General features: G+C 41.6%; 1 protein-coding gene across 1 annotated transcript in view; it reads right to left on the reverse strand.

Moving 5' to 3' along the window:
• The window catches only part of htr4 (5-hydroxytryptamine receptor 4), a 113,591-nt gene that overhangs the window by 49,516 nt on the left and 47,977 nt on the right, over positions 1-16,098 (reverse strand). Inside the window, exon 3 of the mRNA XM_069169475.1 lies at positions 5,120-5,233. Within this exon, the coding sequence (XP_069025576.1) occupies positions 5,120-5,233 (114 nt within the window). The remainder of the gene's footprint in view (positions 1-5,119; positions 5,234-16,098) is intronic.

The raw sequence follows: 16,098 nt of genomic DNA on the forward strand, positions 1-16,098 counted from the left end.
CTCCGAAAAGTAAAGTCTTCGGAGGATTAGCTTTATTATCAATTAAAGGTAAAGACTTGGAAAAGGGGAAGTTCAAAGTCGAGTTCTATGTTTGTATTCAAGAGCGGCAAAGAGGAAGAAAGAGAAAGTGTCCAAAAGAAAAATGAAATACTGGTTCCATTACTGAAAAAACAATAGATTCCAGATGAACGGGACGATAAGAACAGTGAATCAGAGGAGGGAGAGGAAACATCCATCTTCTCGGTCACTGGAGTGGAAAGAAAGTGAAAAAAAAAGGTGACAAAAGTCAAAACACTTTCAAAGGAGGTAAAAAAAGCACAAAGAGGGAAGAAGATTAAAGTGGATTATTCTGAAAATAGGTAAAACAGAAGGATATGAAAGAGACTCGCGGACTGAATCCACCTTGACTGCTGTGACTAACAGCCGGTAGAGTCTTTATCCCTTCCTGTGAAAAGAGGTTACTTTCTTTATCTAAGCAGGACAGCTGTCACTGGCGACAGTCGAGCCCGTTCCAACAAAGTAGTGTACAGATATATAGAAAAAAAAGACAAACTTTATGATAAAATGGACCCCAAGGCACGTTTCACTTCAAGCTAGCACGTTCTTTGCAGAGCAAATAGACGATTCAGAGAGACGTGGTGCTGCGACTCTTCTTCGTACACCTGTTGGAAGTTTCCTTCCTGTTAAAACCGAGTTTTTCCTTCTGGCTCTCTCTCGTGGGATTCGTTGGGTTCCCGTCTTAAAGTGCGCTGACGTGTTATTTTGTGATTTTGCGCCACATAAGCACAAATTTTAAAATACGTATACTCCACTTCACCACCTCCAGCATCTATAGGGTGTCCTGTCCTCTGTCCTGTACCCAGCCGGGACATCGTCAGAGTCTAACGACGAAGCTGTCAAACGGTCATTACTTTAAAAAATTGTTTTCCACTAAGACTGATGTGTCCTTCTGGAAGTTAAATGAACACTTGGATTTTTGAGAAAAATCCCTGTATCTGAATTGTAGATTAAAAAAATAAATAAATGGGATAAACATATTTTCAGCCAGATCTGATAACCTTTGAAAAACAATCTTTTCCCATTTGAAAACTTAACAAAAAAGCAGTTGAAATATTTTTTCCAGTGATTTAATATTGTGTTCTGGTTTCCAGATGTCACACCTTCATTTTTAGCTGCCAGTTTCTCCCTTTGTTTGTTTTTTCTTCTCTTGTTCCGGAGCAGCAATACAAAACTAAAAATATCAAGCAATTTAAGCCTACGTGCCGACATTTTAAGCTGTTGCTGTTTTTAACAGCGTGAGGTTACCGACAACTCAACAAGGTGAGATCTGATACACACTTTATATTACACACAGAAATACACACTCTCTAAATCAAACACACACGGAGAGAGAGATGTTTCCTGGGCAGCTTTGTGTTTGACAAAGAGCAGAAGTGTTGATGCTAAAGTGACAGGATGCCATGCTGTCAGCTTCCTGTAACAAAAAGGGGGGGGGGGGGGTTGTATTTGTAACCTTTCAGATAGATCAATCAAAGTGATTGATTATTGACAGCACGGCTTGTCTGTGATCAGCAGCCTGGGAGGAAATGCAGGTTTGGAGAATTGTCAAACGTGTCATGCTGATGGACAGCCGGGAACTCAGTCAGCTGACCAGTTGACTCATCTGTCAGTCAACCTGCCAGCTTTGTACTGTGATACAGAATCATGTGATTTAATGGTGCTCTTATCTGGGAGGTAAATTGTCGTAAAATTTGGGGAATTTATTTTTCGAAGTTGAACTGACAGCTTGTGTCCAGAGATATTCTTCGGTAGTACGAATATTTAAGTGTTCATTCACTGAGTGTGGAGGAGAATGATTGAACACTTCTATAGTGTGTTTACTGTGCAGCTTTGTTGCCGTATTAGCATTTTCCCAGCATGCTCTCGTAAACCTTTGAGAATAAAGCAACCGAATCTAACTGATGCGCAGAAAATGATATTTTCTTTGATTAAAACATGCCATTTTGGAACATTTCAGCGAAAAACATGATACATAAAATGGGTTAAATGATTAAAAACCATGAGTGTACGAGGTTGGAACGACCACAGTCACACTTGATCATTGATAAACTGCATTTTTCCATGCAGAAGCTGCAAGTAATCACTTTGCATATGTTACTTAAATATACAATCTGATGATTATTTTGTTATTTTATAGTCATTTCTATCTGAAACTTTCATAGTGTGATGAAACTTTAACTCCATAAGCCTCAAATAACACTCGACTGATGGAGCGAACATTAAAACAACTCAAGGTAAGAGTTGCGTTACAAATTCAAATCTAAGAAAAGAGCGTATTCGATGGTCTTTATTCTAACGACCAGAATTTGCTGTATTTGTAACTCGCGCAACAGCTAACCGGTACAAAATAAATTAAAAAAAAGTCGGTCGGTCATCTCTTTCGACTCGCCCGCTGCTCCGTGGACGGTCGGCCGTCTATAAATAGCCTCGGTGAGAGTTTTCCATCTGTCTGTTTTCTAACCCAAACAGTCTCTTCTAACGGGCTGTTGGTGCTGCTGGAAGCGACCAGCTGGACGACCTCGCGGAGAGCACGTAAATGCTGTCACACGCTCACGAGAAACACTCTCAGTGCACGTGGATAGATGTAATCGCAGACAGATACTGTACACGCACACACACACACACACACACACACACACACACACATACTGGAGATGAATGAGGACATGTTTAAACATTATACACACACAAAGTGATGCTGGCTGTAATTCAGCACAGTTTAGAAAGCATTACGAACTCCCGAGGGGGAGGCGTTGTGTTTGGTTACGATGACATATTGTGTTTATGCTTAATGTGCTATGAATAAATAAACTTTATTAGAAGGGATTGTGTTGCAGTGAGGTCGGTGTAATTTACAGATTTACGAAGTGTTTAGTGTGTAATATATAAGCAGGGAGAAGAGATAAGAGGATATTTAAACGGGACAAGACAGCAAAACTCGGGATTAATGTTATCTTTATGAATTTTTTAATGTAATTGTAGCGAAGGCAACGATGCACTTTGGTATTGCTGTGCTGAAATGCTGTCCTCTTTTTTTACAGTCTTGTGTAATCAAACCATACAAAGTATTTAAACAGTTTATTTTGCTGGTTTGGTCTTCTGCAGCTGGTGAAATAAAATCAAAACACGACAGGAAAGTAACAACAAAGCGACTTCAGTGGCACTAAAAGGCACGAAGATCTTCATTTATTTCTTCATTTGCAGGTTGGTGGTGAAAATCTCTGCAACAACACTAACAAACAACATTCATTTACTTTAAAGCCACGATTGGCAGATTTTTACGTCATTACTGTATTTATGAAACATTATTCCATCGATAAATAATCCAATTTAAAGTGGGATTTTTAGAAACAACACACAAGTGCCAAAAAGTAACATCACCGAGAAATTAATGAAAAATGTATGATAAATAAAATTGAAAAAAAAATTAAGTCAAGAAGTCCATTTGTTTTTATGATAATGAACAAATCTAAATAAAAGCTCTTCTAGCCGGCAGCAGTATGTAACAGTATGACTGCTTGTAGAGCTGTTCACTGTCCAGCAGCATGCATGTGTGTGTGTGTGTGGGAGGGAGGGAAGAGGTGGGGTGGGGTCAGGTGTGTGTGTGTGTGTGTGTGTGGGGGGGGGGTCCTGTTCACACACTTGACATGACAGTTTGAGAAGAACAAGAGGAGGTTTGTAACAGTGGCTGTGTGTGCGCTGGTTATTGATGAGTAGTTTAGCAGCCTCTGAATCACCTTCACGCCGCTATCAGCTCGCACAGGAAGACTGTGTAACGTCCACTCAGCATGCAACAGAGGAGAGCTGCTCGCAAACTTTCACACACACACACACACGCACACACACACACACACACACACACACACACACACACACACACACACACACACACACACACACACACACACCGTCGGCCTACATTGACCTCTTCCAACTCATCCTTCCCCGCCATCGCACACACCTTATATTAACATCCCGGAGACGGAGGTCATCCTGAGCTCTCAGGTGTTCAGGAGAGAGGAGAAGACGAAGACGAAGACGAAGATGAAGACAAAGAGAGAGCGAGAGTGACCGGCCGTCCTCGGGACGACCTGCCAGCTTTACACGCCCTGTTTGTGTTTCTCATCTGACCTCATATCGTCTCAGTGAGGTCGATTCACACACCGTTGAAAATATAGATTATTTTATTATTATTATTGAAAACGTGTTGTGGGCATCAAATTCAAAATCGATAATAAATTCTCAGTTTTAACGTTTGATATGTTGTCTTTGGTCTATTTGCGATTAAATATGAGTTTATGTGATTTGCAAATCATTGCATTCTGTTTTTATTCACATTTAACAGCGTCCCAACTTTTTGGGAAAAACGGGGTTGTATTCCTTAAAGTGGATCAGCTGTGGTTTGAGTTCACTGTTGGTTAAAGCCTCTTTAAAAAAAAAAAAAAAACCTGATTAAAACGTATTTAGAAGCAGTTTATATGCTTCAAACCTGCCAGTTTACACCGAAGCAACACGATTTGTAACATCTCTCTGTTCTTCAGTTTTAATTGCCAGTTTTTCAGGCTTTTTTGCAGCCGGATAGAATTTGTAGCATCTTAAAACATGAATGAGGACAGCGATCGCATTTTCAGTCGTCATGAAACAGCAAGAACATGGAAAAAAAAGAAGTGTTTTTCTGAAAGCGGCTCTGTTGTTTAGACGAGCTGGTGTCTCCTCTAATAAGCAGAGAGAAGCTCTCACTACCAGCAGCATTTCGCCAGGCTCATGAACAGCTGACTTTGCTATGAGCTGATAGGCTGTTGAACAAGAAGACACATTTAAAAAACCGCCCACCGGCAACATGGGTCGCCTGCAACACCATCAGCTGAGACGGGACACTTCACACCGCTGCAACTTTTCCCTTTTTCCCTTTCTATCTTTTGAATTGTCTCATTTAAAGACACAGAAATACAGACAAAGAAACATTTACCGGAGACGGATACCATTCAGTAGCAATTTGAGCGGATGCATATTAAAATGAAATCTACATCGGCAAAGGTGAATAAAAGCTTCGTCCCACCTGAGTTGTCTGTCCTTGCAGACGGCCACCATCACCAGCAGGTTTCCCAGGACGCTCATCAGCATGATCAGAGACAGGAAGCAGATCAGAGCCATCCGCTTTGGCATGCTGTCGCTATGGAAACGCCAAAAAAAGACAGAACAACAACAACAACACATTAGTTCAGAGCTGCAGAGTGAAACTGCATCTTTTAACAGACAGGAGTGAAGAAGAACGTACTGCTCTAAAACTTTTATTTTATCGTCCTGTATCATAAGGGGAAGCTGACTCAGCAAAAATGTGATCTCACTAATTGCTTGACTCAGCTTAATTACCTGCATGTACTGGTGAAGTCATTTGCAGTAAAAATGTCCATCGTGGGGAAGATAGACATTGAATAACCTCTAAGAAGCTCATCAATTTATGACAAGTCTGAAATCTGGTATAAAATTTACACAATTACCTTTAACCACTATAATATGTGACCTATAGTACAAAATATGGGATATTTATTCCATTCCCACTTAGGTGTCAATGGGAATTATTTCTATCTCCTCCACCTTAAAGGTAGCCTGCGAGATCAGAAAAACAAGCTGGTGTTTCAAAAGCTCCACCCACCTATAAAACTAAATAATCCACAGTAACCATGAATAATTCATTTCTCCAAAATCCAGGAAACCTTTTCTGAATGTGGGTTTAATTGTGTTTAATAGCTCATTTCTTCATAATCAAAAACGATAAAGTCTTTAAATTGACGCTTAAATCACTGCTGCAAGTGCTGAGTGGCATAAACCTCAACCCCCACCTTTGACAGTAGATATTAAAAAGTTTTCCACGACTAATGTCTCTGGCATTATGACACAGCTGTCGTCCAGAGCGGATCACCGTCCGAGGATTCCTCAACGGCTCGAGACCTTCGATCGAACGAACACCTCGTTGGTCGGCGTGTGAAGAAAAAAAAAATGCAAAAACAAAAACAAAATTGTCATTTTTCTTCTGGTCTCGGCAGGTAAAACTTTAAGAAGGCCAGATTTAAAGTGCTTATTGCGGGGGTGACGTGATATATTTCACGGCATGAAACTTGCAGGCTGCCATACATGTAACCTCGGCACGGCTTCAACGGCACGTCTTTAAAAGGAAACCCGGCGTGAATCAAAGCCCTCGGAGTACGATGTGTGGTTTAGGAGCTCTCTGTAAGTAATCTCAGACTTGTTTGACATTGGTAATGCATTATAGTAATCCTCCGGAGGTTTGCGGCCTCTTGCACTTTGAAGGCTTGTCAGGAGAGAGACGGGGAGGAGGGGGCGGGGGAGGAGGGGTGGGGGAGAGGGTGGGGGAGTGGGTGGGGGAGGGGGGTGGCGCAGCAGCCATCTGAGTTTACGCAGCAGGAGAGAGAACGGATCTTCATGCTAGAGAAATGTCTTCTTTGTCCCGCAAGTCTGCAGTAAATTACGACAATGTATGTGTCTTTTTTATCTTTTTTTTTTTTTCAATAAGCTCATTTACGCCTCCGAGTCAGAATTCCAGGAGTCTCGTCTCGTCTCGTCTCGTCTCGTCTCGTCTCCCCGTCTGCCAAATTATTTTACTTTCCGGCATCTGAGGTTCAAAGGCGAGGTGATAGTGTGCAAATGAGGCTCTTTGATCAGCGGTGCCAACGCACTAATCAGATCAAATGGGAACTCGCAGCTTCTCAACAGAAGCATCATTACACCAACAAACAAACAACAAAAAAAGAGAGAGAGAGAGCAAGAAACGGCCTCAGTAGCACCCCGCTAATCTTCTTTCATCTCGAATTTGCCGGCTACGCGGTCCGACCTTTTCCCCCGAATGAGACATTGATATGCGTGTTATTGTAGGAGCAACTACCTTTTAACAAAGTCTGACAGGCAGCATACAAATATCCTCTTTTATTAGAGCCCTTTTGAGTTTAATGATGAATGAATCAAACGCAGAAGCTTTCAAAACAAAGACTTAACTGATTGTTAATTAGTCCGTCAACTTCACACTCGACGCTGCCGGCGAAAGCCCTATTCTTATTCAAGCGATTATTGATTCTCGGTAAATAACTGCATTTTTGGAGGATTTATTATATTCAAAAACTCCTGAAAGTTGGTACACGCGTCTCTCCCGGCGAAAAAGTTTATATTTTAGTGGAGTCGTGAGTGGGCGTGGCTAAATAGCTCGCTAGCGCCCCCTAAACAGAGGCCCCGGCGGCTACATTTAACTACATGCGCAAAATTCGGTGGACGTGTGTATCACACCGAGACGTACAAAAAAGTTACATTGCACCGTTACATCAACTCAACAGGAAGTCCGCCATTTTGAATTTAGTCGCCATTTTTGGCGATTCACACATGTTGTACTTTAACGAACTCCTCCTAGGGATTTTGTCGGACCGACTTGAAATTTAGTCTGTGCACTCATAACATGTTTGGGATTAAAATTTATCATAAGAATTTGTTCTCGTCGATTGGTGTGCCCGTGACGTGTCGTCCAAGAAGTGACCCGGAAGTCAATTTTGGGTCACTTCTTGGACGACATGCTCTAGTATGACAGTGGTGCAGTGGTTATAGCAGTTGCCTCACAGTGAGAAGTAACTGGGTTCAATTCCCCATTTGAGGCATGCATGTCAGTTCAGAAAAAGGTCATTCTCCCAAAAGTGATAAAAAATTCATACTGTATGTTGAAATATTCAAAAGACGTCATACTGTAGCATGAGTTTTTGAAGATGTTAAAGCCGGCAAAAAAGGCAATTTTTTTTTTAAAGAAGAATAAGGAACGAGATTGAGGGTGGGGGGCGGAGAGGGGGGGTGGATACCTCCACCACTGGACAGCTGGTTTCTTTTACTCCTCATGAAGACAAAACGTATACGATTAATATGATTATTTTCTGGCTTTGTTTCTACATTCAGCTCTCTGATTCAGTTTGACTCGGCTCATTTGCAGCAGACGCAGGTGGAGATGGAGCTAAATCTTTCAAAGGCGACTTGGGAAGATGTTTTAAAAAATAATCTTTACGATTGTGTCCGGAAATGAAAAAAAAAATGAAAAAAGATGAGAAATCAGTCGACTACACTTCCTGACAACGCTCTCCATCGCAGCCTTTACAGTCGGCTGCAGCCTCTAATGTGCAGCACGGCATCAGGTGGCTGCACTGAATGAGCTACTAAAGTGGCTCCGTGATTGGATCTAAAGAGCAGAGGGTTGTTTTTGTTGTTTTATTCAGCCGTGATGACTCAGTGGTCCGCACCGATGTCCTGGAAGAACGGAAGCTGCAGCATTGAGCCGCCGATTCAACTTAGGTCAGCTGATTGGACAGTAGTCGTAATAAGTCAGAAGAGAAGTGTGTTGTTAGTTCCTTTCTGGTCCCCATTGGTTCCCACCTCAACACTTCACTGCAGCTGATGCATTCACAATCTGCACAAAAAAAAATGCTCCAGTGCTACGGTGAAACAATACAGCTTTCTATTCTAGTTTCATTTATTCTCTTTTACTTCTTTTCTGTTATCTTCATGTTTTATTCTTAATGCCACATTTACAAACTTTAGAAAACTGCTTTCGTCGAGCTGTGTACGGTAAGATAACGTTAAATTAAAAAACTAATAATGACGTTGGCGATAAAATCATGAGTCATGCAGAGTGAGCAGAGGACTCTGACGTGCAGCATGCAGGGCTGATACATGATTTAAAGGTTTAAGCTCGACAGTCCTAGAAAGTTGTTGTTCATCTGAGGACAAAACAGCATTACAAAACCTCCTATTTCTGGGTGAGATGTCCTGCAGGACTCTCGGCCTTCTTATCCGCTGAAAGGAAATTTAAAAGAGAGCCACAAGGGATGGGACATCGTGGAGTTTTGTATTGTCATCGGATAGATGGATAGAGTAGTTTCACTTTTTCACATTCGATTTTTTTACTGACAAGAAAAACAAGAAACGTTTTCATCTCGCTGACCTCATTTTCATTTGACGCACAAGTTGCAGGAGCATTTAACGTAATACTTTTCACATTTATTACATTCATTTGTCATATTAAAAGTTGTTATTTGTTTGAGTTGACTCACGACAACATTCACAGCTATGTCGATCATCTCTATTTCTGTGGTCGATTAAGGCTCCAGCTAAACAGCCGGCTATGTCAGATGATGATATCTGCAGTTTTTAAATCTGTAACCTGTCTTTTATTTGTTAAGTACTTTTTCATCCGGGGAAAACAAGACACTAAAACCAGATCTATTTGAGTCTATATGCACAAAGCCAGCGATGAGGGAAGCACCTCCATTTTCCTTTTTGATGATGCTGTCAAAGTTTATCAACTTTTGATTTACAAAATTCACCATCACAACACAGGTCATCTCAGGGCACTTTACATCGTAAGATTGAGATCTGAAAAACTTGAAAGAGAGAAACATAATTCATAGATTCCCTTCTTAACAGGAAGAAGCCCTCCGACAGAGCCGGCTCAGAGGTGGACGACCATCTGAACCAGAACGTGAGTCTGCTCATCCCACAAACATGCAATCACGGTTGTTGTTTTTTTCTAAAACTTACTGTACCACATTTCTGTAATGGAGTAAATTCAACTCCACAAGACCGTCTCACTCACATCCCATCCCGTCCTTCCTCCAACATCCCAATCAGTTTCCTCTGTCCCTGCTCGCCCAAGCATATCCAAATTTGCATACTTACATCGGATCCCATGTGTGTCTCTAAAATAGCAGGGACCCGCCTCCAACTTGACATTGTTTCTTATTTAAAAAAACAAAAACATGTCGGCTGTTTCTGAAGGCCTCAGTGGGAATCCCTAATTGCAAACAAAAGCTGTCTGGACACTGGTGTTCTCTCTCAGCAGGCAAAGACAAGCGTGCTATTATGCGGACCGGCACCAGAGGCCAAGGGTTCTGTTCGAAGTGGTATTAAACGTTGCTTATCGACAACACAAACAGGGCAAAATGTGTTGGAACAAGGGACTGGGTCACAGCAGGTTCCCCCACTGAGCTCAGGCTGGAAAAAAACAAAAGAATTATTTTCAAAAGCTCTGAAGTAAAAACTAAGTTATGAAATCCGGCGGTTTAGTCAGCTGGAAAAATTAGCGTGAGCGGCCTCGATGGCAGGTTCTTATTTTGCAGAAGGTTCTCCATCTTAAACAGATAAACAGAACATCCTTGTTATAATCAGTTTTCTTTTATTAAAAAAAAGTTTAGTGGACTGCGTGTTCAACTTGAAGTTTTTTCATCCATCTGAAACCCCTCTCGGATCTGGAAAAATCATCACATTTTTTTCTCTGATCGTGACGGGAAAATAAACGTTCATTCTCCAGCGTGAACTGGACACCTGTATGTAATCTTTTTCAAATAAACCTCCGAACCCCAAAAAATTCTCCAGGTCGCAGGATCAATAAATGAAACGTCTTCCAAACATGCAATTACACACCCCTGAGCTGGTCAATCACGTTCTGACACGCCGCTTTAGTCACGCCGAAGGTTCCCACCTCTCAACGGCTGCTCTGCGATTCACCCTCGAAGATTATTTGCTTTTCCCCGACCGGGGCTTTTTAAAGCACGGCACGTCCAACTGGAGTTTTGTTCCAATTACGTTCTGTTATCGTTACCTCGCCTCTGAGAGGGGCATAAAATAGAAGGTATGAAACACGATCTGCTCTGAAAGTTGTGGCTGTCAAAGAGCTCCAGAGAGCGTTTAAGTGTTTGTGACGGTTCGGACGACTTCGACTCGTTGCTGTTTTCGTAGCTCGTATTGTGACGGACATCCAAACTGACAGACGGTCAACTGTGACAGAAAAGAACTGCCTTCATTACAGGTTTCTTTTTGTATTTGACTAATGAAAACAAGGAAAAATAATTATGGTTTCATACGACCAAAATGAAGTTAAGAAACAGTCACACAATGAGACAAACTGGAAAAAACAAAACAAAACAGATTTGCCAAACTTATGCAGAAGCAAAGGAGAAGAGTAAAATTAAAACTGAACCATCACAGACCGGCTTCCTCTAAAACTTACATAAATGATGACCAAGATTACATACATTTTGTCCCAAATTGTCATAAACTGGAATTTAAAATACAACCCGTCACTACAATCGTAAATGTCAAGTTAGTGTAACTCTCTCGACTTCCCCGTTTTAAAAGCTTTAACTCTCCCCAGAAACACAGACTTCACCGAAACAGATGCATCATTTTCCACCTGTAGAAAAAAGAGCGGACGTCGTTTGTCCGAACACAAAGCTGTAGTTGGACCAAACGTTGCACTTTTTACGAGTCGCGCTCACCACAACATCGAGATGGAAAATGAACACAAAGACAGATTCAACAGAAAGCTTTTTCAAAAACGGAGAAAACACCACCTGCATCAGATGAAGAGCAGAATACACAAGAGAAGTAATCATAATCATCAGTGGTGCACAACTGCAATCATTTAGGTACACACACACACACACACACACACAAAACTCTCACAAAAAATGCAAACATACAGATGACTTTGTACGTCAATCAAAAGCCATTCAGTCTCTGCTTTTGTCTTTTTGTCTCACCCTTTCATGATTGACACCGACGCTCTCTCCGGCTCGCTCACGCACACATCGACTGAAGTCTCGTCGCTCCACAATGTTTTCTGCAGTAACAACTAGTTTTTGAACTTTTTTTTTTTTTTTTTTTTTTTTTACGCCATGCAGACATTTCTACTGAACATTCAATACCTAGGCTGCGACTGAAACGAGCACAGGAGTTGACACGGTATGCATTTAAATTCTGGAACCTTTTCCTGTGACAGGAAGTCGTAAATATAAATTTTGGCATGAAACACATGCATGTTTCGGAGACAGCTACAACTACAACAACAACAACACCAACAACAACAACAACAACAGACACAGCTGGACTCGCAATGTTTCCTGGACGTGTTCAACATGACCTACAAGCCTGTTCTGTTTACTAATGCCGCTCCGCAGGATATTCTGGTATCAAACCTGAATCCTCAACTAGCTGCTTTTCACTGCCGGCCATTCAAATATCACCTCTCTCACTATATTCTGGTTTCACGCAGGGAGAAACTCTCCACGTGCCGTCAGCGCTCGTCCATCAGAGTTAGACGTCAGGCGGTCGGAGTGACTTTGAATCATCTGACAGATGGCTGACAGGAGCTCTCTCAGGATGGATGTGCTGCTCCGTGAGCTGCCCTTGACTTTTTGAGATTCATGTTTTGAAAACCGGACAGGCATCAAAGCTGTTTGGAGAGATGGCCGATTTCCACCGAAATCAGTTTATAAATCAGTAAACTTTAGTTCGAAAAAGGGGCACAGGTCAAAGTGCAGCACCGCTCGTTGTGCTCATCCTTGAATCCCACATGCTTCGCCCTGACTCCAACCCAGTACCACGACAAAACGTCAAATTGACACGCCTTTAGAAAGTCACGCTTTGGGCTGTCGAGGCGTGAAAGTTACACGTCTTGTAAATGTAAAACCTACATGCAAAGATTCACAATGACATGATTTGAAACTTGCAAGTATACTCAGAAATCTTCTTTCTACATCCAGGAAATGTAATTGTAATTAAATACATGAACCCTGCAATAATGTGTTGGTCACAGCCGAACCTTGTTCACAAACAGTTATTTCTTTGCAGTTCAGTAATATTTAACATCTAAAAATAAGTTACTACAGTTGTGGTAAATCAATACCGTTCAAAGCCGCTTCTGGAATCACAAATGTGATTTTCACAAATTGCTTGTAGTTAAGTGAGTAAAGAAAATCTAATTCTGCAGCCTGCTATCAGAATGAGGGTTTGTTGTTTTCTGTGCCGTGTCCTAATGGACCGGGAGGGTCTGGACCCGTTTCAGACCACTGAAACTCATGAGGACTCATGAGACGCCTGTCTGAGCGTAATGTGATGTCCTCATCTTCCTGAACGGGACGGTTAATGATGTGTGACCGGTGGTGTAGGCAGAGAAGGACAATAACCATCTTGACATTAAATGTACACCAGAGAGGCTTCAGAATAGAAAAGGCCCACGGTGGAAACCCGCCTCGTTATAAAGACACACCGAGGTCCGGGACGGTCTGTAAGTGTGAATGTGTGAAGTTAACATCACTTTTTTCATCGTCCTTTTCACCGAAACATTAACTTTGCTGTATTTTTATTGGTGCATAAATTTTCCTGTGGCCCAGATGAGTGAAGCAGAGGTTGGGAAGAAAAGTCAAAGAGAGTCACAAGTTTTATATAATAGGATGCTTCCATATTTGTAAAGCTAATCTTTAGAAACATAGGCGTTTTTTTTGTTTTTTTTTAATAATTACCAGAAAACCGCCTGCACTTTTGTATTTAAGTCATAAAACTCAAACAATCTATCATTGCAATAAAATCCTCTTCAGATTAAATAATTTTGTTTCAAAACCTAGTTTCTGCTTGGCAGAAATGATAATTATGTTCATTTCATAAAGACAGCGAAATACAACAAAAAGCTCTAAAACAACTAGTGAGTAAACTTTTACGTTGATTTTCTTCTTTCACTACGACATTTATGAGGAAGCAGAAACAAACTGCACTCAAGTTCATCTCAAATCAAAAGCCTGTTTAGACAGCAGCACTCATAATGAACTGATTACATGATTGTCAATATTGCACCTGATCAACTGAATGAATAATGGAAGAAGCCCAAAATGTGATTATTATAAGTACAGTAAACACAATAGGAAGTGTCATACAATTGATTTCTCAGCTTCTAATGTAAGGACAGATTCCTGCTTTCAAAAGCCTTGTGGAAGCCAGAAAAAAGGAAACAGGATTGAATCACTGCTCTGGATTCAGCCAGAGGGGAATGAAACAGGCAGCAGCTCTCGCCCCCCTTTTTTCCTTTTTTCTTCCAGACTCACTGACTAATTCCTCGTGTGATTCAAACTCAAATTAGTGACAAACCAGCGTGAGGCATCAGGCAGTGTCAGTGTTAATGTGGAAATAAGAAGCGGTGCGAGTCATTTGAGGCTAATTGTCTCCGTAACAATTTCCCCCCCCAAAAAGGCACGAGGCGTGATTCTGGCAGCTTACCACACACATTGCACGCACAATCACAAAGTCAAGGAAGCAGTCAGTAGGAGCTGCGCCTCCTCCAATTACTTTGCATCAGTTTTCTGTGGCAGTGTGTCCATTTCCCCTCCAATTACGAGTCATTTATTGGTTTCATTGTGATGATAGCTTCGCCCTGGAAAGCGACAGAGGGAAATCCGGAAATGGGTTGCACCTGGGGCAAGGTCTGACGGAGCCGGTACTGAGCCGGTGGAGCACGCGTGACCCACATCCTCACCTCCTCCCCCGGCACTCTCAGACAGGGACACGCTTCAAAGGAAAAAGTTGAACTATTGAATAACGACCAACTCTGAACGGGATGGTTGACATCTCTTTAGGTAGAACTCGTCGGCCATTCCAACATCCGAACTGCTCCTTTATGAAATTGAAAAGGATGCGTGCCGCTGTGACGCTTTAACACTTTTTCAATTTGCACCTTTCGGTGAGAGCAGCTTTCATGAGTGGAGAAAGAGGAGTCGGAAAACATTATGATAATTACATTTTCACAGGCGGCTCCGACGGTATCTGTGGCTACCGCTGGTAACCTTGGTGATACCGGTGGAGATATGCTGCAGTCGGTGGGCGTTGCCAGGGTGTGATATGAAAGCATAGCTGGAGCAGTGTGTGTGTGTGTGTGTGTGTGTGTGTGTGTGTGTGTGTGTGTGTGTGTGTGTGTGTGTCTAAGTGTGAGAGAATGGCACTAATTCCCTTTTTGATGCCATTTTAGTCAGCAGTTCATCATTATTCGTACAACTCCAAAAAAAAAATTCTGACAGACTGTCTTAAGATGCAAAGTATGATGCGTTTAATTTTCATTTTGTAGCAATCAGCTGAAGCTCATAGCGACAGCAAGTGCAGTGAAAGCACAATTCAAAAGTCCAAATCCTTAAAATACAGTCTTATTTACATGCTGACAGAGTGACTGATAACAGACTGGTTTTAATGGAGCCCATTCATCTCCTGAAGGCTCCTGGGAAAATTCAAGCTGGTGACAGCCGCAGTCAAACACCAGTTTGGGTTGCCAGGCAACCTGTTTTGACCAAGTGTAAGTCACTCTGCTTTTGTTTGCTTTTTATTTATTAAGTGGAATTGGCATCCAGGGCCACAGTTAGGGCGATATTTCCTGGTATTATAAAATATACTATATTGACTCTTCAATTACGAACTGCAAGACACTATAAAGGACAATTAGTGTGCAGTATATTGGGTCACTATCTGGAACGGGGACAGAACTACAGGGACAGCAAGGGGAGGTGGAGGCCACTGCAGCAGTCCTGCTGTACTTGGAGCCAGCGTTACACAATATTGTTCAGCAAGGAGGGTTTCTATTTAGAAGCGTAAAGGTTATATACACTTATACTTTTCTCCCATACAGCTGTCAAAACAAAGTTTTGGACATCAATGGATGAACAACATCTCCCTAATCCAGTCTATTGCGTTGTCTCTCACTCAAGTTTAAATTTTTTGTTTTGTTTAATTGCTCTCATAGTGGGAAACGGATGTGAACTCATAGTGACTTTTGACTGACAACATTTAATCAATACAACCTGGAGACAAAGTGAACAATCGTGTTACATTTGAAAAAAATGTCATCCAGGCGTTCTTAAGACATCTTGTGCACGTGTGGAATTGAGGTCACAATTCTGACTTTCGAATCGAATCAGTTCCCTCTTGGTATCTGGCGAATGGTTTTGCCAAGTTTAAAGAAATTCCCTCCAGACATTATTGAGATATCGCGTTTAAAAGAACGGGACAGACGGACGGGGGAAAAAAATTCCTCCAGCTTTGGCTATCACCATTTGATCTTATTCTGGGTGTCTTCACATTCATCAGCTGTTCACAACGGTACAAACTGTCCTGATTAGAAGTATTTCTGTCTTTTGTTTTTGACAGACAAAAACTTCCTTTAGAGGAACAATTTTTTTT

Source organism: Embiotoca jacksoni, unplaced genomic scaffold, assembly GCF_022577435.1.
Source record: "Embiotoca jacksoni isolate LCO1_2020_lvr unplaced genomic scaffold, fEmbJac1.0.p SCAF_45, whole genome shotgun sequence".
Lineage (NCBI taxonomy): Eukaryota > Metazoa > Chordata > Actinopteri > Embiotocidae > Embiotoca > Embiotoca jacksoni.